This window comes from Drosophila melanogaster, chromosome 3L, assembly GCF_000001215.4.
Source record: "Drosophila melanogaster chromosome 3L".
NCBI lineage: Eukaryota > Metazoa > Arthropoda > Insecta > Diptera > Drosophilidae > Drosophila > Drosophila melanogaster.
The window spans coordinates 18,023,382-18,047,452 of record NT_037436.4 but is presented as its reverse complement, the minus strand read 5'-3'; the positions used below and the strand labels follow the sequence as shown (position 1 = coordinate 18,047,452).

The following is a 24,071-nucleotide window of genomic DNA, read 5'->3' as shown; positions in this document are numbered from 1 at the left end:
CGATGAAGCGTAGTACGATTATGTGGCCAGCGCTTTTTTGGTCAGGTTAAATCATATGTTTGAATCGGAATTTCCAGCTAAGCGAGGAACCTGTTCTTCGAATGCGAAAAATATACGAATGAAAGTGACAGTTGAGAATGTTTTTCGGGCTGAGAGCTCTTGGTATTCTAATGATTTCATTTGGCTGAGCTGTGATTTGTATTTTTTTTTTTTTTCTTGCACATGTCCAAGATACGCTTACGTTATACAATATATACGAGCGTGTGTGCTTGTATGAAGAGTCGGACGAGCTGATTTCTTGGACTACGGCTTGTTGTTCTTGCCGTTCTCCTTTTGTTGCTTGGCTAATAAATAAACGAGTCGGCGAGCTGAGCAAATAAAAGTCAAGGCCAACCAGGCCGACTTGATAGATTTGTTTGCCTTTTCCACGCCGAGCCATCGGTTTTGAAAATGATTGCCGAGTTACCGAGTTACTACTTTCCATCACTTAGTTTTCCCCATTTGCTGGACATGTCGGGTATGCTCGATTGTAGGGCACTTCAGTTTTCAATGTCAATGCCAAAACCTTAAGCTCCACGCATCACACATATCAGCAATGGGTCAACACTGCGGCCTTGTGTGTGTGTGTGTGTGTGTGTGCGAGAGTGTGTGTATGTAGAACACTCATAAACGTCCATATCCCTCATGGAATGTATTTTTATTCCATTGTTATCATTTTGCGCAAGTGACAGGCGCAATTGCCGCACATAAACATTCATGGGAAAGCGAAACTCTAAGAGAGGAGAGTGGGGGGAATATCTGGAATTTATTACCTTTATATAATCTATTGCATTATCATAAAAATATACTTTAATTTAATTTAAACAGTTAAGGAAAATAAGTATTTTTTTAGATATTCATTATATATGTATAACACACATTTCCGACTGGATTTAGATTTTTTATTTTGCTCCTAAAGGTGTTCGTTCTTACATGAGTTTGTTGCGTTGCACAACCATTTTCGTATTAAACGCTCAACAAATAATTTTAATTTCCCAGGTCGAGGGATTACCGATCGTTTTCAAATGTGGCAAAGATTACAAAACACATTAAACAACGCGATTAAGGGCGAATATAAAACTTAAACGAACTTATTTACATTTTCAACCCGAACAGATCAGTTAAGAAGCGCTAAAGTTAGCCAACTGTTGTGTAAACGGTTTTATAAACTAGTATATAGTGTTATGCAAACAGTTATCCAAAGTGCCAGTTCAAACATTGCGGTAAACCACCTCCTACTGACAACAAGTTCTACATCAACTTTTGAATAGCTGCATTTGCTTGGCTAATGAATTTGGTTTGGCAAAATATTGCTACGATGTTGCTTTTTTATCGATCTAATTTTCTGTCTTCGTTGTTTCCTTAACCCATTGAAACAGCTTATAAATATATAATAGCAGCTATGTTTTGATTATCAGTCATAATGATTGGCCTATATTATACTGAAGAGCAAACGCATTTGCCTATTTGGGTTCTAGCCAACTTTCAATTGAGTCATTAGCAGTGTTTTTGACTTATTTTTCCGGTTTGCCTGGGCAAGTCTCTCAGTCATCCGACGACCTTGTCAGTGAAATTGCGCTCTACATTACATAACACCCATAAAGAGCAAAATTAAATGTTGATTTTTGCTCGGAAACAGCATTTATATTATTTAATAGAATAAAAGGCAAACGCGTAATTTGTTAAGGTTTAGTTGTACCATGTGCCATTGAATAAATATATAGATTATGGCCTATATTAACCGATCAATGATCGCCGCAGAAAATCGGGAGGCATCGCGAATGTATTCCGCTTGGGGGGAGGCGATGGGTCGAGGGCTTTCGACCTTCAGGTTATACAAACTAGTAATAAATCTACGTACTTGTTACTAATTTCCCTTCAATGCATAGTGTGTAATGTGCAATGTGTTCCATAACTGAATTAAACACATTGATTGGAAGTATAAGCGTAATGATCAATTGCAACCACAATGTAATGAAAAATGCGCGTTGATCAAGGTATTATGACATTAGACAATTAAAATATTACAGATTTTTAATTAGTTATTGCATTTTATTTTAAATTATTGTTTTTACTATTAGAATCTTATCTTATATTAAGTAAGATTTAATAATTATTCTCAGTTAAAGTATATTTTCTAATGAGTACTTATGTACTAAGTATTCATTAATAGCCCCATTCCCCTATTCAGAATGAAATTCCATTTCAATGGCCCTGAATTACGATCAGTGATTTTCGCATAATTATTCCAGCACTGATTGATTTATAACTGTTGTACTAACTGAACTATGCTTAGTTCAACTGTAATTCAATTGTAAATGAGCAAAACATTGACACAAAGTCACGCCAAGTCCAGTCTGGTTATGGCGATTTTTCAGTTACTTAACCAAACACGAAAAAAAAAAAACAGTTAACAAAAGTATCTGGCGGATAAAAAATGCCTCACGAAGCACAACAAAACCTGTTCTAATAGCAAAAAAAAAAATCGAAACAAAACAACATTAACGAAATCCAAATGCAAATAACACCAAATATAATATATAATGTGCAATTGTATAAAAATGCGAATTACAAGTGGGCGAGCGTAATAAAAATGTTAGAAAAAAGCACAAGGTCATTGAGAAGCGGAAGAGAAAAACAAAAGGCAAAAAGCAGAAAGCAAAAGGCAATAGCAATAGAAACAAAACCCAGGCGAACACAAAAAAAAACAAAAAAATGTGACACACTGAAAGCGAGAACACAATAATTATACAAACAAATATTTATGTATGTATGTATGCACGGGTTGGTTTGTCGGGGTTTCTAGGCGGCGGGGAGGGTGTTGTGTGCCTGGCAAGTGCAGGCGTATAACGTGAATCTAAAACATTTCCTGAACGAGCGAGCGAGACGGCGGTAACAATTAGCGAAAAGTGAATTTGATTACAGTTGCAACGGGGCGTATGAGTGACGTACTTGAGTGCCGCCTGCGATCGAGCTATCGCCGTCTCCCTTCCGCGCCCTTGCCCACACCGTTACAATCGCATTGAAACTGAGGCTGCGTAACGGTATCGCACTAGGCCAAGTTACAAGGTCTCGTCGGTAATCCCACACCCAAGCGGTATGTCCTCACAGCGATATTTCCATGATTGCCAACTGGCATTGCATTCTCCTATTCGAGTTATATTATTATTATTTATAACTAACAGATGTGAAGTGCATTCTCGTTTCATAACACGGCTAGGAAACCCTTTTATTTATATTAGGATAATTTATATTTCACTTGATACGGGACAAGTGTTTTAAATTTGTTTGCTGATAAATTTCGAATTGCATTGCAAATTTTAGTCCATTCGTTTCGTAGTCACTTCGAATTTCCACGTTTTCCATATACTGCTGACTAGGTTTTACAAAGTACAACTGAATCGGGAAATTAAGAAAATAGAAATTAGAACACGAAGTACAGTAGTATTCCAATGAATCGACTATCAGATACCCGTTACTCTTTTCAGTTAATTTTGTTCAGTAACGGGTATGAATAGTGACAAAAAAATATTTTGCACTTACATGATGTAAACATATTGCAGACAATATGATATTTCTTTTCTAAGACCAATAAAAATATTTATTAAGATTTATAGAGCACTCAATGTAGATCACGACACGTATTCCTTTTCCATGCAGCATAATTTTACCGCGTATATCTAATTAAAAAATACAAATTATTTAAAAATATAAAATCTTCCTTAAATGACTTACATGCTGTGTTCTTAATTTTTGTGCGGACTCTTTCAAAATGGTATAAAAGAAGTATTAGCCTTGTTTTGTGCACAGTGAATGTCGAATCTGCCCCGTTATTAAAGTTCTTTCTTACTGAATAATTTCACCACAAAATCGAGTAGCAGTACAAGGAATATTTAAACAAATAGTGTAACTGTACGGCAAGCAATAGCTTAAATCTTTTCCAAAATTTTATAATATATTTCAATAATCCTGCTGTCAATTTTAATCCCTTCCAGTCCACTGCTCTTGCTTAGATCCAATTAATTTAATTAAAGTTCTCTTTAAGATATCTGCATAATTTCACTGTGGCGGCAATGTGCACAACTAAATCGAGAAATATATGTAAATAATGCAGTTGCAGCTAGTGCATATAAATTTAATACTTACTTAAAGGAAATACATAAAGGATGTTATATATTGGAAAGAAATAGCTTATGATCTTGCCAGCGAAGAAGACCCCCTTTGAGTTCTGATATAAAAAAAGAAAAACAAGTTATTAAGCTTATTAGATGGCCAAATGCGAATTATCAGGAGCTTTGCTTACCAGGTGGATTCCAACAGCTAGTAAAGTTCCAGCAATGACGTACGAAAGGGCAAAAATCACATCCATCGAGTAAAGGATGCGGAAAGTTGAGGGAGACATGTCAGCACCATGCATATGCAAATAAAAATCCACGACTGTAATAGAGCTTTTCAAAAGTATTACATTGTGAATCGAAAAAATGAGCATGAAGAGACCGCATGAAATGCAGAAAGCGGCATAGAAAATTGAGCAGCACCGAACTGGTTGTTCCTCACACGATTTACACATTGTTAAATTTTTCAAAATATTTTATAATTATTAGAGCAATAACACGGTGAATTTTTTGTAAGGAAACAAAATTTTGAGCGACTGACTTGTGTTAGTACAAAAACTGTAATGAAATAATATTCGTAGACGACTGCGACGTGCGAATTTTTGGAAACTTTCGGCAGCCTACTTTGTTTAACACAGTAGATCACCAAAAAGTAAAAGACTTTAATATCCTATTTAAAAGTTAAAATCTTTAGATCAATTTGTGTAGATAAAAAGAAATTTCGCACTTAACATATAGCTATGTCATTAAGAAAGTGCAGTATTCTTATCAACGAAGGCTTGTAAAGCTGACTAAATGAATATTTCTTTAAATTTACACCAACTAATTATTTTGTGCTGTTCACGATGAGAGATGCCTTCATTTTATAAAAGAATGAATCACAGGATCTAAGTGCACACTCATCCCTTTAACAAATCACCTCTAATTTTAAGCAATACCTTTTGATTCCTTTTTTACTCACTCGAACCACACCATCACAGCAGATTTTCATTTAGCGAACCGCATCTTTAAAGGTCCATAAAATGTAGATCAACATCACTGGGCACGTGGATAAACAATTTTGTCGGTCTTTTTCTAAGCGTACCTAGTAGGTACTACCTACATACACCTTTTAAAACTTGCTGAAAATACATTCCCTTCAAATAAGCCCATCTTTAAGTGATTCAGTTCAGCATATGTATGTAACGCCGAAAAAACAAATGACCTAAAAAACACTTCCTATATCTGTTGCTCGCTTTTTATTAAATTTAAAGCTAAATTATACATTATCCTGAATAAGTGTATACCGATATACATAATTAAAAAAAATAATTAAAAAATTTCCATTTTTCCATTTATTTTTCGATTATTCCCGAGGTAGCCATGTAAAATAATGCTCAGACTTGCATTACACAGAACACTGCTTTGAGGATACTTTAGTGCATATATACTTTCATATGGTCACAATTCTCTCCTTTACAGTGCTGCAAAGCTTCTTAATGAAATTAGTGTACAATTATATAAAAGAATGAATGACGTCAAGACACGAGCTTGAAATCGTGGTAATGCGAAGAGTTCTTTGAAAATATTTATTTTAATACAGTTTTCACTTATTTTGGTATATAGTTTCACAAAAAATTTTCCTCGGAATGAAATTGGTTTGCTGCTATAATACAAATTTTGAATTGCATTGCAAATTTCAGTCTATCCGATTCGTAGCCACTTTGAATTTTCACGATTTCCTTATACTGCTGAATATTTTTACAAAGTAAAACTGAGTAGAGAAAACAAAACAGAAATTAGAACATGGAAAAAGAACTATAGTCGATTGAATCGACTATTTCTTATTCTCGTTACTGGCATTTTTATATTTTATTACTTGTTTGAATTGATTGAAAGTATTTCTGATCAAGAATATTTATACTTTGCAGCGTCGTAATCGCAGCACAAATAATTAGCCTTGTAACGGGTATAAGTATTTAACACTTACATGCCGTAGACAAATGATTACAGTATTAGATGGTAATAGGATATATGTATCTATTACAACACTCAAAAGCAAAGTCAATTTTGATCATCGGTCGGCACTGCGAATTACCGAATAATTTTCTTGCTGTGCATTTTTTCCACGTATAACTAAATCAGGGGAGAATAAATTTATAAATGTTATACACTTATATAATTAAGCACTTACATTATGTTAACTATTGTAAAAGCTGAAATGAGTCCACAATTATGTATATATATATACAAATGTATCCTTTGTTGCATCCTTGTGACAGTCAATTTTGTTATCGTCGAATTTATTAGGTTTGAGAATATCCAACTCTGCTCTAATCAAAGTTTTCCTTTAGATATCTGCATAATTTTATCACACAGCCAATATGTATAACTATAAAAAAAAAACAAGAAAAGAAAATTATATGAGTGTGTATTAGTATAAAGGTCAAATGTAAAAATATGTTATACACTTACCTAATGGAAATACATAAACAATATTATATATGGGAAAGAAATAGCTTAAGATCTTTCCAGCTTTAATAAATCCCTTTGTTTTCTTAAAAAAAAAAAGAAAAAACAATGGTGATTACTAAATAGTTCTAATATGAATTGGCTGAACGGTTGCTTACGCTTTTGATTCCCCAAGCTAGCAAAACTCCTGCGAGGACATACGTAAAGGCAAAAATTAAATCCGAAGCGTACAATATCAAAAGCTGTTTTTCCGTCAAATCAGTGCCATGTATGTGCAGAAACCAATCCATAATGGTAATAGACTCTTCTGATATAATTACATTGTGCAGCGAGAAGCTAAACATAAAGAATCCTGCTCCCATGCAGAAAAATGCATAGAAAGTCGAGCAGCATGATGCTGGTTGTTCTTCGCACGACTTACAACACATCGTGAAGCTGGTTTAAATATTTCTTAAAATTTTTTGAGGGAAGAAAAAAAAACTGAAAATTTATGTTTTTGTGAACACGAATTTTGAACGACCGATTTGTTGAAGTACTGTTAGAATAATAAAATGTATTGAACAAAATTTCGTAGACAACTGTGATGTGACAAATTCGTAGGCATTACATTCATATTTATTCGTAGGCATTGTACAAATAAATTAATTAAATCAAATAATTATTGTCGCTAATATACAATGCATTCCATTGTTTTTCATTTATTTCAAATATTTCAAGCGTTGTTAAAATTTATTTAAATGATTTCCGAAAGCATCTTTTTAGATTCAGATAGTTTTGTGGCCGAGTGTGGATGCATTTTTTCTTTATACAATCTAAAAATCCAATTATTTTAGGGCCAGGTTTGTCTTATAAATCGGCATAATTTTATTGCACAAAAGCAATGTACAACTGTATACAGAAAAACTGACTATATTAATGTATTTATTCAAATTGCTTCATAGGATAAACGAACTTACCTGTTGTTACCACAAACATCCAGGTGTAAAGGGCAAAGAAGTAGCTTAACACTTTTCCAAATTTGAACACTGTCTTCGAGTTCTACATTAAAGTCAAGTTAAAGGTTTATAAAAGTTTTTAAACTTATTTTACCGTTCTTATACCCAGCAGCATAAGTATCCCAGCCAAAATATACATTATGGAAAAAAGCATAATAAAGGAAACATCAAGCCATGCATAGACTAATACTCTCTTATACTTTAAACTTTTTGAAGAATAAATGTAGTTAGTTAAGTGCAATACAATTTGGATATATTTGTCTATATCGATTATAAAATAAATCGAGTATCCAATTCCCAAGGTACCTATTAGTATACACCATATAGAATAGAACTTCGCCCAGCTCGATGTTTGTATTTTTGCGCCGAATAGACACATGAGAAAATCATCAATATATTTTTGAGAGAACTTTATTCAAAAATATATCCCTAAACTTTTTATCTACTCTGAGATAATAGTCTTAGTGAATTTGATTGAGTTTTTTTTTTATTAAGCCCCATACCTCTTGAATGTCATAGAGTTGAGACATACAGTCGAGTTGAGCTTTGAATAGTTCTATATCAGGTATTTTTACAAGCTGCCTAACCTTGTTAATAATGGTTTCACTTTTACCGTTCAACTAATGGCCTCTCCATATTATTACATTGTCACGTGCCCCTTTCGTTGTGAATTTTTCAGAGTCTGAGTCAGTTGGCGGCCAGTTGGTGGAAAGCTTTCAATTTCCTATAACAGAATTTGATCTGAATCATCTTTGCGTGGTTAGAAGACAGTTTCTCTGACGTTAATCTGAGCAGTCTTTCAAGGTAGCATATAGTTTGAGGTCAATTTTGTTTGGGTTTCCCAGAAAGCACTATTAGCGTGAATCATTATCATATCTCAAAAAAAAAAACACTTTCTGATGAAAAAAAAACTCTTTTTTCGGTAATCAAAAACATTATTTGAAAGATTGATTACACTTAAAAGATTTTTAGTATATATTAGTAATATTAAAATAAGTAACTGTTGTACATCTTTTCGGTAAACTTTTGGTTCCCCTCTGGGCATTTTCAGACACAATGACTAGCCATCTCCAATATTTATGCAAATATTTTCATATCCAGCCCATTAAAACCTCCAAATCCCTGGGGCGAGCAAGCAGTTGCCCTGAATTGCACATTTAGGTCATGAACCGGAAACGTCTTAATTACATGAAATAAGTGAAGCTCAAAGTCAATTTAAATGCACCACAAAAGTAAAAAAATCGCAGAGTGACCAAAAAAAGAAAAAAAACAAAAGTGCAGAAAAAGGGGCGAAAAAAGGCGCAGACAGCAGAGTATTGCATACATAAAAAACTCGAATCAAGTTAAATAATTAAGCTGACCAGTAAAGCAGAACAACAGGAAGGGAACGAGGGAGATAGCTAGACTAGTGAAAGAGAGAGAGAGAAAATCGGCTGACAAAGGAACGAAATCCCAGCAAGCGAAAAGTGAATAAGGAATTTTTAATTTTTTTAAATTTAGAATTCCATATTATATGAAGGTTTGTTTTTATAACAACCCATCAAGGATCAGTATTTATTTAGAAAACTTTATTGAATAACGCATATCCCCACTGTTTAAAGAATAGGTATCTCGAGAACAAGAACTGAGCCAGAAACGATAAATCGAAGACCTTGAACTTTGGTAACAACAAAGGCATGCAGAATAGTCCGAACGAAGAAGAAATGAGCCTGGAAAGATCAAAATCGAGATGGCGAAGGGGCAACATTACCAGCATTAAATCAAGCAGACCAAACCAAAGGTCCAATGTAGGGCAGACAGAGAAGGACGGCAACAGAAAAAAAAGAGAGGGGAACAGCGAGGGACTCGTCTGGTTATTAGCAGGATCGGCAAAGTATAAAAAACTGGTTGCAGACGAAGCTCATGAAGAAGTTTCTCAGGCAAGTGCCATTGACCTACAAGCAAATGTCGTTGGCTTCTTGTGGATCGCGAAGAACGCAAGCCAGAGGGAAAGAGAAAGGTATACCGAGTGTAGAAAGAATCAGCACATGAGTGAGGAAAGGGAAAGAGGAAGTGCACAGAGAACCTTAACATATTGCGAATCTAAAATTATTCTAATTAAATATTAAACATTGTGTACAACTTGGTGTGAAAGATCTAAACAGGGATATATTTATAGTCGTACTAATAACCTATATTCACCTTTAGCATTTAGCATTATAGGATGTAAAGGATAGCTCTTTTCATATTTTTTTCGTGACTTTCGTTTTATGGATAATTATAAAAAATCCTTTTTCTTACTGTGCAAAGGAACTTAGGTTTGGTAGGTGGGCTGGCCTTGATATTGTCAACGACATGACTTCACCCAAACAAAAACAAAAACAACAACATCACCGACTGCAAAAATTTAAAAATAAAATACCAAAGGAGAGGGATGGCCCGAAGGGAATGGGAAAGGGAAAGGGAGGGATATATAGCGTCACGCTTGGGACTTGGGGGCGCTATTTATACATTTTCCCTCCTGTGATCTGCTTTTTGTTTATACGCGCGCCTAAAAACGTTCTCAGATTCTGCTGCTTAGCCCCTTCGATCGCTTCTGTTGCCCCAAAACTTCCAACAACTAGCTGCGATTCGAATCGCGGCTGTACTCGAATCTGCAATCTGCATTCCCTTCAATATGCTATTGCCATCCCGCTCCGACCTGAGAGATATAGCCCAAGTGCAGTGCCCTTGACTTAGGTCAATAACACGATTTGTTGTCGTTCTTCGGTTCTTTGGCTAGCTCTTAGCACTGACATTATCGATATGATGCACACTCTATAGGTTCTAACTGGGTTAAGAACAACATATGATTTATGTGATTTATTGAATTAAGTTCCTTTATTCTTTTGAATCTATTAATTTGTATTAATTTTGAATACGAAACCAAATTATCTGTGTGTCTAATCAATCAAACATGCTTAAGAAAACAAAGGAAACCATTTTTATCGTAACCTTATTGTCAATTCTGTTACAGCGTTGCATTCAATTTTGTTAGCAAAGCGAGTTAGTAAGAGTTATTGGCATTTTGAACAATTAAACTATAAACTATTTAAAACAGTCAGCAGTTTAAATCGATTGTATTTCGATGAAAACCCCTCTCGAAATCCGCTGATATCCGGGCAGCTAGAACCTTATTAACCCAAACAAATACCGAAAGTACCCGCACACGTCGCTGATTAAATGGCTCATCCTTGGACATGCCATTGCCACTTGACAGTGACCTTAGAACAGCCGAACGAAGGCACCACCCCCCAGTGGCCATTACCACCCCCCATTTTCACACCCTGTGCCCACCCAAATGACACCCCCCGTGCGCCCTTCGTTGGACTGCAAATGCTGCTGCATAACCTTTGCCTTGCATTTGGAGGCGATGCGCATGAACCTGACATTGAACGTGATGGCAATGAAATTTTCCGAACTACTTCCGAGAGCGAAAGAGAGAGCAAGTGCAGCGCAGAAAGAGAGGACGAATAGTGGGCTTACCGGTAGAAAGGGAACTTAAAACATGCCCATCCCACCGCATCGCCCAGGTGAATGGGGGCTGGCATTTTTGATGGCTTTCTACTATACATTGTTGCGTTGCTTTGCCGGGTTCTCGATTCTAAATAGTTAGGGGCTGGGCTATAGGGGTTATAGCGTGGGCAAACCAACGTTGTGGCGGAGGTCAGGTCAGGGCCAAAGCACTTGACATTTCTCCCCCTGCCACAAGATCATAAATATTACAGTTCCCTAGACTTTCCCCACATATATGGGTTAGTGTGTCACGCAAAACTTGAATGGGATATTTCTTATAAACAACATCGGATCGGTTCAATCCGAAACCAACAAGGTGTCAATGAACCAGATGAGAAATCGAGCCATACGCAAAATGGAAGTAAATTGTACTGAATTGATTTCAACTCTATTTCTGATGAATTATGGAATACTTCTTCAGTTTTAATGGAAAAGCTATACAAATGTGTTCTTTGTTTGGCTGGATTTTAATAAGAAATAGTATTATATTCATATATACAATTGATTTGCCAATACAAACCTTTATTATTGGTAACTTTGGTTTATCTAAAAAGTTCTCTAAACGAGCCTAATTGATACATAATAGATTAGTTGAAGAATTTTCCTCTCTTAACTTATAATCAAATTTCACTAAACTGTGTAAACTGACACCAAAAATTTTGTTTTTCCTATGCAATTTTGCTTAACTCATTTTCGGGGAAGTAAACACAAAACTAAATTACGGCTCTCACTCTCGTCCTTTTCGCCTCTCAGTAAAAAGTATTTTTTTGTTTGTTTTTTTTAAATAGATTAATAACTTCCTGGAAAAGTATTCCCATATAATTTTTAATTACAAAACAAAAAGATTTTATATTTATAATATAACATAACTAGCGTTAAATCTGGCTAATAGTTTATTTGTTAGGTGTCGTTAAATGTTGTTAAAAAAGTTATATTTGATGTGGTGAAAACGTTTGGTCTTCCTATATTTCCGTGTATATTGTTTTTGCGACTGCTGAAATTGACAAGTCCTTGTTCGTGGTCAAGGCCGTGTTGTGGGTTGTGTATGTGTATGTGCGTTTGTATGCGTGTGTGTGGTGGGGGTTCAATTACTTGTGTGTGTGTGTGTAGACTGCAAGATGGCAATGAAATGTGCATGCGTTGACAGCTACAAAAACAGCAACAACGGTCTGGGCGCGTGCTCTTCGGATTGTATAATGAACGCACAAGGACAAGGATAAGGACAAAGGCGACAGGCTTTCACTCCTTGCATTCCACTAGTCTCCTTTCGTTCATTGGGTGCGTGTTTTTTGTGTGATAAGCAATGTCAATGTCAACTTATAATTGCCATTTTGCTTCAATTACAACCACTTGAAGTAATAAACATTGATTTTTCCTCCGTGCATCCTGTGGATTTCCTCTAGTATACGAGCCCAATTTTCACCGGCTTTTGACATTCAATCCGTCTCAGTTTGTTTGAATCTATATTTGGCTGTTTCATAATTTCTCCTTCTATCGTCGTATTCATTCTGGCGAAATTTGGCTTGGGGGAAATATTCGATGAGAAGCCTTGGCTCACTTCCGTGCCTTGAGTAATTTCCTTGGCATGTTGCCCACTGTGCTGCCAGAGTTGCCACCGCAAACTCACTCACTCACTCAATCATCAATTGTGCTCTGACGTAGCTCATAGGTTTGTATTGACCTCACCCACATTACTCTATTTCATATGTACATATACATAGACTTCCTCACTCGTCTGCTCTGTGACATTGAAAATAAATATTTTTGTGTCTGGGCACGGGGCATATCGAACGATTCGATGTCGGTTAGGTGACCGCCAGTTTCCGCACTATGTATTCTAATATAATTGAGAGACTTTGGCGCAGGTGGGCAGGTGGGCAGGTGGGATTACAGGTGCACGCTTAGGGGAAGCAAAATCTAAATAGAATCAAGTGCGAATTAAATATAAATAATTTATTGACAGCAGATTTAGCATGAGAATTGCTTTCTAATGGGGAAGTGCAACGTGATGTTTTTTTCTCTGGTATCAAAAAGTTATCTTAATTTCAACAGTGAACGCAGCCCAATGCGTTTTTTAAAGTTAATTTTTGTTAATTACTTACCCGATCTAAAATAGCATTTTATCGTGACTTAGAGGCATAATCAGAAATTATAATAATAACAAAACAGCCACTAAAATGCGATGGGAGAGCGAAAGATAGGGAACTATTGGATGGGAACTAGTGGGAGGAGGGAGGCTGGCCTTGCCTGAGGTCTTGTGTAAGCGACTAAATGGGGACCTACGTAATGTGTGTCACTTGCTCCACACTCTCACTCACACACACACACACACACACGCCGGCGAGAGAGAGGGAGGCAAAAAGTAAAATGAAAATAAATTGTGATGGTCAAGGTCGTTGGCATGTGCGCTTTGCGCAATAAAAACACAAAAACCGGGCGCAGAAATGAGGAAAAATGTGCAAAACAAGCGGATAAAAGTTGGGGAACTCTCGACGCGATGTCTGCAAATCTTAGAGGACCGAAACGAAGACAACCCACTGACGCCCCATAAACTGACCCACATTTAATATTTACCATTAATCTTGTATTCTCTCTCCTTTTCTTGCAGGTATGTACCAAAACGCCTTATGATGTCAAGTCCAATTAAATGTAAGTCCTTCTCGGATGTCGGTTAATGCCACTCAAAGTCAATTAACTGGCAATTAAGCTAGGTCTTACCTTTGCCGTCGGGCCCCCAGCCAATTACGCCTGGGCAAGGACCTACTGCCCATGTCCTGGCAGCACCTTGGCAATTTTACTTTTCCACACTTTTCAGTTTGCATTCCGAGGGCAAAAGCTCTCGCCTGCACTGAAGGTTACTTGCGATCAAGGGCAGCCCAATGTCGGATCCTTGGTAAAGGATGGGGCTGCACTGCACGTGTAGAACATACAAGGGCAATCTGACACTGAAACCATATTCTCTATATTAATATTATTCGAATATAAACATTATCATACCATTTCCTTAAATCTTTAGTATTTCAATTTGATTTTACGTTTCGCAATAGCATAATTTTAAAATATCGATTTTAAAATAAATCCTCTATTATTGGTCTCTATCCTTTCTTTTCCCACTAAAACAGCTGTTTGTTCAATGTTGCCGCATCTGTTGCACTTCCTGGCGGCAACTTGTGGCTCTTCACCTGCAGAGAAGTGCAGAAAGCTCTCTCCTCTCCGTCTAAATCTCTTTGACTGTCATCTCTCACTAATTGCAGGGTTGCCTTTAGTTTGCAATATTTAATTTTAATAGTTGCAACTACGTATTCCACAGAGCTTTCGTGCGCGAACTTTAGCTGCGAATGCAACCCAAGCGCATCAGCAAAGCTTCAGGTGCAGTTTCGGACTTTTACGATTTTCTGTGTAAAAACTTTTGTCTAATGCAACTGGAAAATTGTATGACAAAGCTTTTCCTCGTTGCATTTTTCGCAGTTGTTGCGGTTCCACCATCTGGCAATAGATGGCAGCAGGCATCCAGATGTGAAAAATACTTGCTATATCGATTTGGTTTAAAACAAATAAAATACTTATTGACCCAATATATAGCTTGAACATACATTACTTGTTTTACCCAATTATCTAAAAGATTCGAGAAAATTGTTACTTATGAAATATTCATAGCACGATGTTTTTGTTAATGCTTCCTTTTTCTCGCTTTTTTCCTTGGCATCTTTTAGAATTCAGGATGGAATGTTAACCTCATTTGCTTTGTTGTTAATCCAACATAATCCCAAACAAATAGCGCCTCATTCAAATGAATTCCCAGCCACAATCGTTAAATACCAAAAGCGACCTTAACCTTGAGCAAGTTACACCATTAGTTGTTGTTTATATTCGGCTTGGCTCCTAAACTTTTTTTACGTTTTTGCGGATGGCAACACATTTAATTAACCGTTTACCAGGCCGAAACAAAAATTGAAATATTTCTCGTTTTTCCTCGGGTTTTTCCGTTTACTTATGGCTCCGAATGTTTCCTTACAGCCATTAGGTTCGGTTTTGGGTGTTGGCAGGCGTGGTGGGCTGTTAGCCGAGTTGATTGCTACCACCGCCATAGAAGGGGGCCTATAAATTTGCCACATAACTCTCACACGCATTAGCACTTTGTCAATGTGGCAGCTGGCCATCCCTGTCGCTCTTGCACCACCAAATCTCTTTCTCTTTCCTGGCTTTCTGAGCTTTCCTTTTGCTTTTGTAGCTCTCCGGTCGGGCATGTGTCGAATTTCGTTGGTGGCCTTGACTTTTAGTAACCTTTCGGTTAATTCTAGTGTTATTAATGGAGCAATTCGTGAAAATTGCTCGCTGTGCGCTCTCTCTTTCTGCTCCAAATGGTTTTCTCTTTCATTATTGGAGCTCACTTTTCTTGACTTAATTGAATTTGTTGTTTGCATTGACAAGACTTTGAGCTGTTTGCTTACTTTAAAATTATGATAAATGATTTTATGCGGAAAACATTTTCGAGCGACAGGATACACACATTTTCTGTTGGTCCACTGGCAAAGTAATACTGTAATACATTTACACTGTTAATAATAATATCCATATAATTATTTAAATGTGGCTTTACTTTATATGAATGGTATAATTTTCATATTATACCGACGTGCATTGTCTTCATATAATTCTCCATTTCATTCCACTTCTACTGCTGCTGAGAGCAAATTCATGGTCAATGTGTCAAATCCCCTCAAGCGAAGTCGAAACTCCCTGCATAAGCCGCTTTGTTTCCGTGAGCCGTCCACCCAAACCACCCACTACAAAAAATACCTCCCACTCACAGCCTCAAGTTTAAGCCTATTGGGCTAGGCCTTTTCTCTTGGCGTGTGCTAAAAATAACCCATACGCCCCTTTGGCCCACCAAGACCTTTTTTCTCTCACTTGTATTACATTCCTCTCCTCCTCTCTCAAATGAAAGCATTTTGCTCCTGTTAGGAAATATTTGTAGGACTCTTAGTATTTTGGCTCTGATGGAAAAGTTGGTTCCATGCTATGCCTAAGACAATGTTTCTTGGAACTTCTGTCCACGTTTAAGAGGCCATGTATATTATTCAAAATGTGTATATTTTAAGTTGATATACATATATTTGCATATCAATTCTTTCGCCAATTTTTGTCAAATTTTTCAATAGTCGTTCTAAATGCAAATAGACGGTTTGAATTACATTTATATTCCCATCAAATTCTTTTTGTAAATCCATACTAAAATTAATTAATTGTATAATATATATTATATATATATATATATTATATATATTAGTTCAACGCACTATTCGTTGTAAGATAGAAGTCCCTTGACTTTTTTATTGATTTGTTTAGTTCACAGATTTGATTGATATTAGATCTTGGTATGCTGGTATCCTTGTGTGCGATATTTCCTGATTAAATTTAATGCCGCTCTCAACTTTCCAGTTTCTGTAAACATCCCATCTCGCTCGCACAGTTGTGACCTAATGACCTAGCTGTGTACAAGCTTTTGTCGGCCTACTTTGCAAATGGAAGATACATAAGCTCCCCCACTCTTTAGTCACCTACAACTTTCCACCCAACGACCACATTACACTTAAATTTTAAGGTGTCACATATGTTTTAGCTTATTGAAAACCAACAATATGACGCCCTTTTTTCGGATGAACCCTCTGTGTTTATTAACTTCTTAAGTGTATTGGTATTTGTAAGGAACTTGTTTATTTTTCGCTGGCTCACCTAATGCGCATTAACTGCCGAAAAATACACACGAAAATAAGGAATATCATATTCGTATGTGTGCAAATGTTTGTGGACTGCCTCAATACTTCCTCGCAAAGCTTTTCCGCATAATTTTCCCGCTTCCTTTTTGTAGAGCTTTCCCAATAAACACGGCAACAAATGTCGCACGCGCTGCGCCAACAACAAAAGCAACCACACTCGTGGAAACTGCTGATTAAATATACACATAATATGAGAACACTGGCGTTAAAAATGTGCACACACCGATATACATAAAGCAAACCAAAATTTTTACAGTAGATGCTCTAGAACCAGAAAATAAAAAACACGCCATTCATCAAATATAGTATTACTTTGTAAAAGAATTTACATAGCAACCTGAATTTCAAATAAATGCAAAAGTTCAAAGATCTCTAAGGGATATATTTTAAGCACATTATTAATAAAGTTAAAGTTTAAAATCTTTTTTAATTTAAACTGAATATCACGCTTAGATTCATTGGCTTAATATAATTTCTTAAAACGTAATTGATACGCATCTGTCTTCGATTCGATTTTATTATTAATCAATTTATTATTCGATTTTGAATTGATTTAACAAGAAATCATATCAAAATTTTTTCTAGTCATTCACTGTATATACCAGAATATTTATCAATTTACAAACATAGTGTATACATAAATATGAAAGAAACAGACGCAGAGAAAAACAGCCGAAAAGCCCACCCGCAGTCGACGTCGACGTCAGCGTCGCTGTTGTGTGTGTTGCTTTTGTTGTTTGCCGAGTAAATAGGTGAACGACCGTCGATAATACGCGACCTTCAAAATAATCTGGGCCAAGTGCTGTCCCAGTGCGCGGTGGTACACATGTATGTGTGCCTGTGTGTATCTGTGTGAGCGTTTGTATCTGAGAGTGCCGTACACTCACGCACTCTCTCTCACACTCTCGCCCACATCCACCCCCTTAGCTCATATTCTTTGCTCTTTCTCTCTTTGTGTTTTTACGAGTGTGAACAACTTTTGTCGCCCGCTTTTGTTGTCTGCTGCTTGGAGAATCGAAACTATATTTATGCGTTTCCTATCACAGTTATTACAATGAATAGCAGCCCATATATTAGCTTAAATCACAGTTATTTTTACGATGTGGATGCATTGTTTAAAGTATTTACAGAATTACATTGGTAGGAATTTGAGTTAAAAATTCTATTTTAAAGATTGTTAAATCTATAAAAAAATTAATTTGCAAATGGTATATGTTATGTTATTATATATATGGTATTATATTTAAAAATGTATTTTTCTGTTCTTATTATTTATTTAATAAACACTATCATAGCTTATATAGTACATTATTGAATTTATTGCAATATATCACAAATCCTGATAAGCAAAGAAGAACGGTTAGCTTTTTAGTCACCTCAAAGCTTTTCTGAGCTTTTCACGCACTTTTGTGACGTTTTGAAGGGCCAAAGTCGTTGCACTTTATCCAGGACAATGACATGACACACACACACACACACAAGCGAAGCAGCACAAAATCCTTACACACATTTTGAAAGCACCGTCGGCTGACCATTTGTAAAGCCATTTGAATTGCATTGCAGGTATTTTCGGTTTTAATTAAAATTTTAAAATTGTCTTTCCTTCGTTTTTTGTCTTTGTCATCGTTTAGTGGGTGCCGAGGGCTGGGCAAGGGGATTTTAGGTGATAAAACGGTGGGTCACCATTTATCGGCGCCTTCTGTCCCATTTGCATGAAGTCGTATTGCTTTGGGGGTGAGCACAGTTCATGTCCTTGGACGAATTTCCCCGAGAGTTGAATAGACACTGAAGGTTATGCGCTCTATAAATGTATATGCATGACTAAGTGAGTTTCGTGAGAGGTTGAATGCATGGGAAACTACGTCAGCGGATCAAGCGACTTATGTGTGGTTGCGGTTAACTTTTTGAGTCCGGACAAGGAAAGTTCTGAATGAAGGCAATTGTCCTGTCATAAATTCAGTGTATGATTTTGCACTCCTAATAATATATGATCACTTGAAATCATAACACTTACATGTTGCCTTTTCAAAGTCTCCTAAACTAATTGGGCAAGCATAAACTTTTATATTTCATTAAAAGTTTCAATTTTCCTGCTTTGCATTGCACGGCTTGCAACCTTCCATTCTCTAACAAAAGTGCGTTTCTCCATTAAGTTGAGCCCCTTCTCCTCACAATTCTCAGTTCTCAACGGTGTTGGCCTAATCGAATCAGCAGCAAATTGCTGGTGGGTTAAGTGCTTTTTATTTTCACACCGTTTGGCGCCTAACACGTTTAATGGAGCACTAGCGGCAGCCAATCTACACAGATACAAATTTATATAATTTAAGCAATGCCTGCATTTTCAAAACCAATAAATGGGTTTCACAATTTATATTTTTCGATTGTTTTTAAAAAAAATCAAACAAAAATCAATCAAAAATCTAAGGCCTTTGTATTTCATAGGTATGGAATATTTTACAAAATATTTATAGCATACTTTTGGCATACTTATTTTAATTGTTTCCAAAACACAAGAGAATTCTACTAAATTGGATTGTTTAAAAATCTCCTAACGCAACTTCCATTAATTTAAAACTAAGGTGTAAATTTAAAAGTCATTAGAATTGAACATTTGATTAAAAAGTGAGTACTTCCCTTGATGATAACTAAAATATGTTTAGATCTTTCTAATGAAATAATGCAAAGTAGTACCAAGCATTAGCGCAGAGTTTATGCCAGCTTGAGCAGATTGTAGATAGATTGAACCGGTTACCTTCGAATATTTTTCTCAGTGCGCAGCAGCCCAAGTGGTTCAACCCACACCCAGATTCTGCTGCTGGGCGCTGAGTGCAACGCGAAGTGACCCTGAACCCGTGCAACGACACAGAATCGCTGGCTGCGGCTGCTGGCCGGGATTGTGCAACATGGCAGCCGAATCCAAATTGAGGGCAGACCCAGAGGCACGGCCTCAGTGGGCGGATATAATGGCCCCCGGTCCGCTCCCTCGACTTACGTGTTTTGCTTCGGTTGCAATGAAAAGTTCAAATGCGTTCGCTGACATTTTGCTACAGTTCCCAATGCCACTCTTGGTTGGCTGAAAAGTCCAAGGAAGAACGGGGATTGCGGAAAACGGAGGTGGCTTAGCTGTTGGCTAGGACAATCCCCATGTAGCTCAAGGATTCGGTCGCATTCGCGTTGCACAAGCCACAGACGTTTACTTACCTAACCCAAACATCGAGTCTCTGGTCTTCTATTTGTCTTAAATGCAGCTTATGTTGCTAGTGTGCCTCATATATTTATTACATTCTATTGCTGCTCGTTCTTGTTAAGCAATTTTAATCAACGATAGTTCAAATAACAATTAAATGCATACCAAGGCATTACGCTTTTATCAGATTCCAAGGATTTCCTCTATATTAAATATATATTTTTTTTATTGAGTAATAATAAATTATAATTATATAGAGAAATTCTCTACATAGAATTTGGCCTATGAAAATGATAAAAACTTTTATTTTTTGTTTGTTTGCTGGCAAAAGCATAGTTAAAGTTTTATTTTTAATTGGTGTCCCTTTGAAGGAGCAAGTTTTGTTTCAGGCATTTGTGCTGCGGCTCTCAGGAAACTTTTTGAGTGGTTTCTGCTGTAGCCCTAGTTGCCTTTGTTGCCATTGTTGCTGTTATTGGTGTTATTGCTATTGCTACTGGCCAACGCCGAAGCCTTTCTCACGCCTCGTTTTTGGCTCGTATCGCTGTTCGTCAGCCCGGCCTTGAATAATTCTTCTGTCATTGGCATTTTCACAGTTCATTTAACTTTGGCCCGCTCTGCTTTTGCTGCTGCTTCTGCTTTTTTTGGGCCTTCGTAAGGCAGGACTAGGTTTTTGGTGCTTCTGTTGCCAACCGGAGCGGTAATCAGACTTCGGCCGAGGATTTTATCCGCTGCATTCCACAAATCGCTTGTTGGTTTTAGCGGCCACAATCTGATAGTTTCACATTTGGTTAAATGTTCGTCATCAGCCAATCACTTTTGTCTGGTCCGCCAATGGGTTTCAGCAGAAAGGGTTAGGTCATTTAATTTTATTGGAACTGAAATATACACAAACTTATGTAAAGAAAGATTTAACTTTTCTACTTGATTAAACTACTGATAATGTTTAAACTGAATTCTTTAAATACAAAATTCTATACAACAAATTCTATAGAAACGAATTTCGCTTACAATGCACATAGGTCTAGTAAATAACACTTTGACTACAAAGGCAAATTTCTAAAAGAAAATGTACTAATTTCCTATACTTAAACTAAACCTGTACTTAAACTAGTGGCACTGAGATTCAAAACCAGGCGCCAAAGCTTTCCCATCACTTATTGCAAGCAGTGCAAAGCTCCATGCAAGCAGTGCGACAAACTGTAGCCACATGGCCGGCCCCAAAAAAAAAGCAAAAAACAAAGCGAACAGCTGACTGAAACTTGCGATTTTCTGCTTCTGCATTTCGGCTTTGGCGCCCCGCGTTTGTTGTTTTGCTTATTATTCTGCGTTCTTCGCTCGCTGCGCGAATACCGAATTCTGAACACTGAGACTGTGCCCGGCGCTCAAAAATCTTTCCCAAACTTTTCGGCATTTCCACGTGAATTTGAACGGCCAAAGCACAAATCAAAAACATATTTTTTGAGAATTACCCGAGTGTCATAAATAGAGAGAGTGATAAGTCTTTCTAAATGTTTAATAATTAGAGAATGCATAAACAAATGGTGGCATTTATTAGATGAAAATGCATAAAGACTTGGCCAAAAATAAAACACGTAAAAAATCCTACATCATCTCTACTCTGGTTGCTACCTTGTGATAAAACTGTGCACACAATTATTCCATAGGAAATTTAATCAAAGTTTTTTAAAGTTAAAGTTAAAAACAAGTTGATAGCCAAAACTAGAATAGTTAGCTAAACGAATTGAACACTCACAAAGGTGCCATAAAAAGCCTTAAATAGATTAACAAGAAACAAAATAACTAGTACAAATCCTAGCAAATTTATAGATCAATCAAACAATTCCAATCAAATATATTTAAATCAAACTAATTTGAAAGACTCGGTAATACCACATCTGAATAATTAAATACATCGAGCCAACGGTAATCAAACATAATGACAGTTGGCAGTCGGGAGGATCTCTTTGCCCAGGCAAAACATATAGACGATACCGAACGTTTGATTGGACGAGTTTTAGCTGGTGAGTGAATGAATCACCCTAAATGAAAGATATTGTATCTATATATTGATATATATGGCAATTGAGTGTAGTTGATTTTCAAAGGTTTTTTTGTTTTCCAACTTTTTGGAAAAAAGATTTTCAATCTTACATACATTTTGAAAATCAAATATCAAATCTGTCATTATAGATTTAATATGTATAAGCAAAGAACATCTTTGTATCTTTTAAGCCATTCGTATTGGTATAAGAAATAATAGTTAAGCCTAACATAATAGCTAAGTTTAATTAATTAAAATGTCATAAAAAAGCGACATTTTGTGTGTCTAAAATCTCTTCCCACTTCATTCTCATCCACAAGCGGCAACGAATTTCCCAGTCTCGAAAAAAAAAAAATGATTTCACTTTCTGTCTATCTTTCTATTGGCTCCATGTACTGCGAGTATTTTTGGCGCTTCCTCGGCGGTCGTTGAACTCATTAACCTAAATTTTCATTTTGTGCAAAAACAAAAAGCAAACACAACAATCTGAGTGAGGGGGGATAAGAGGCAGGTCCGTCATGACGATAGCAAATCGCATTTGCTGGCTGCCATTTTATTATCTTTGCCGAGGGGATATTTCTGCAAGTTTTGGGCAATAAGAATTTTATTGGCATATTGGCTGGCCACATCATGAGCTGATTATTTTATGCATTTTCAAATTATGCATTAATCATAATGCCGCATAATTAAATTACATATTCATGTTTGGCATCAAAATGCGCAGAAGAGAGAAGAGAATTGATGAACGAATTAGCGTTTATGCGAGATGCTTAGGATTATCGTAGAGTGTTTATAGGACAATACGTAAATAATTTTAAGTTCAATTTAAAGAAGTGCAAAATTATAATTTTTATATTTTTTGTTTAAATTTAACAAAACAAGACTGTATAAATAATTTCCGTTTTCAATAATACAGAAAAAAAAAAAGTTTAAAATGCTCTATCCAAAAATTTGTAAATATATATATATATATATATATTTATTTCTTTATTTATTTTATATACGGAATGAAATATGTGTTAACCATAATAACTTATATTGAATGCAGCTATAAGTTTTTAGTTCATTAATTTAGCTTATGTTGTATTTGCAAAACTCTTGCGCAATACCTCTAAAATCTCACGTTTATACCCTTAAAAGTGGGCTACATTTTGTATATAACTGCGATTGGTATTTGGTATTACCCAGCCTGTTGTCGTAACGCTACATCTGTATGTTTCGTTAATGTTTCATCTTTTTTTAATATTCTATTATTTTCCTAAGTTTTCGTATTATTTAGTGCCATTTTGGAACTTTTTCTATTATCTCAAATTCCAAAGCATGAACGCTATACGTGAGGGAGCCTATTCCATGAGCACCAATCAAACTCAAGCCGAAAGCAGCGCAAAAAACCCGAACGAATCCGATGGTGAACGAAAGTAAAAGCACACTAGCTATATCAGCAATGTCTGTTGCTGTCGTTGATGTTGGAAAATCTAGGCCAGGGACTCGTGCGGTCGTTGAACTTGGCCAAATGTGGGGACACATTGTGCCGTGGGGGGGGGATTGCGAACCATGAAAGCCATGAAAGTGAATTTCGCTTTCAATTGATAGCGCTCATGGAAAGCACAAAGATTGCGGCTGCCACTTAGTTTTGAACCTCCTAAATGTTGCTTATTTTATTTGCAACTAACTGGTGCAAGTGAATGGCTACGGTTCTTACACAGCCACATGCACGTGCCACAAGTATTTGGGGCATTTGTTGACATTTTGTGGCATTTATTCTGTTGAATTTATATTTTTTTTTCCGCTCCTTTCGGTTGTCGGTTGCCAGTTGGAGATTTATGACTGACAATATTAGGTTTTTGCGTTTGAACAAAACGCTTGGGTGACAATTTTTTGTTAATAAATGGGATTGTCTTATGACTTCTGATATTTGTAAAAATGTTG

At 36.4% G+C, this 24,071-nt stretch overlaps 3 protein-coding genes and 1 long non-coding RNA gene across 8 annotated transcripts in view; 2 read left to right on the top strand and 2 right to left on the bottom strand.

Moving 5' to 3' along the window:
* The window catches only part of Eip75B (Ecdysone-induced protein 75B), a 113,744-nt gene that overhangs the window by 17,244 nt on the left and 72,429 nt on the right, over positions 1-24,071 (top strand). Inside the window, exon 1 of one of the 4 annotated variants that reach the window (NM_001316451.1) lies at positions 21,421-22,122. The exons of the other annotated variants lie outside the window; for them this stretch is intronic. Within the exon in view, the coding sequence (NP_001303380.1) occupies positions 22,038-22,122 (85 nt within the window). The 5' untranslated portion in view covers positions 21,421-22,037. Of the gene's footprint in view, positions 1-21,420; positions 22,123-24,071 lie in introns of those variants that run through there. 4 annotated transcript variants of the gene reach the window in all.
* Positions 3,239-4,720, bottom strand: CG42393 (uncharacterized protein). The gene is made up of 5 exons (NM_001144495.2): positions 4,343-4,720; positions 4,186-4,267; positions 3,775-4,122; positions 3,583-3,719; positions 3,239-3,435 (listed from the first exon to the last, which is right to left on the bottom strand). The coding sequence occupies exons 1-3, from the start codon at positions 4,607-4,609 to the stop codon at positions 4,064-4,066; spliced, it is 408 nt and encodes a 135-aa protein (NP_001137967.1). The 5' UTR covers positions 4,610-4,720; the 3' UTR covers positions 3,239-3,435; positions 3,583-3,719; positions 3,775-4,063.
* Positions 5,715-7,136, bottom strand: CG32192 (uncharacterized protein). 2 transcript variants are annotated; one of them, NM_168759.3, is made up of 5 exons: positions 6,764-7,136; positions 6,609-6,690; positions 6,328-6,525; positions 6,124-6,269; positions 5,715-5,907 (listed from the first exon to the last, which is right to left on the bottom strand). In NM_168759.3, exons 1-3 carry the CDS (start codon positions 7,031-7,033, stop codon positions 6,467-6,469), a joined length of 411 nt encoding a protein of 136 aa, NP_730325.1. In that variant the 5' UTR covers positions 7,034-7,136; the 3' UTR covers positions 5,715-5,907; positions 6,124-6,269; positions 6,328-6,466. The 2 variants fall into 2 exon arrangements, with proteins under 2 accessions (NP_730325.1, NP_730326.1); NM_168760.3 differs by having other exon boundaries at positions 6,609-6,681.
* Positions 9,173-9,730, top strand: lncRNA:CR45922 (long non-coding RNA:CR45922). Its single transcript, NR_133262.1, has one exon. It is a non-coding gene; the product is annotated as a long non-coding RNA:CR45922 (long non-coding RNA).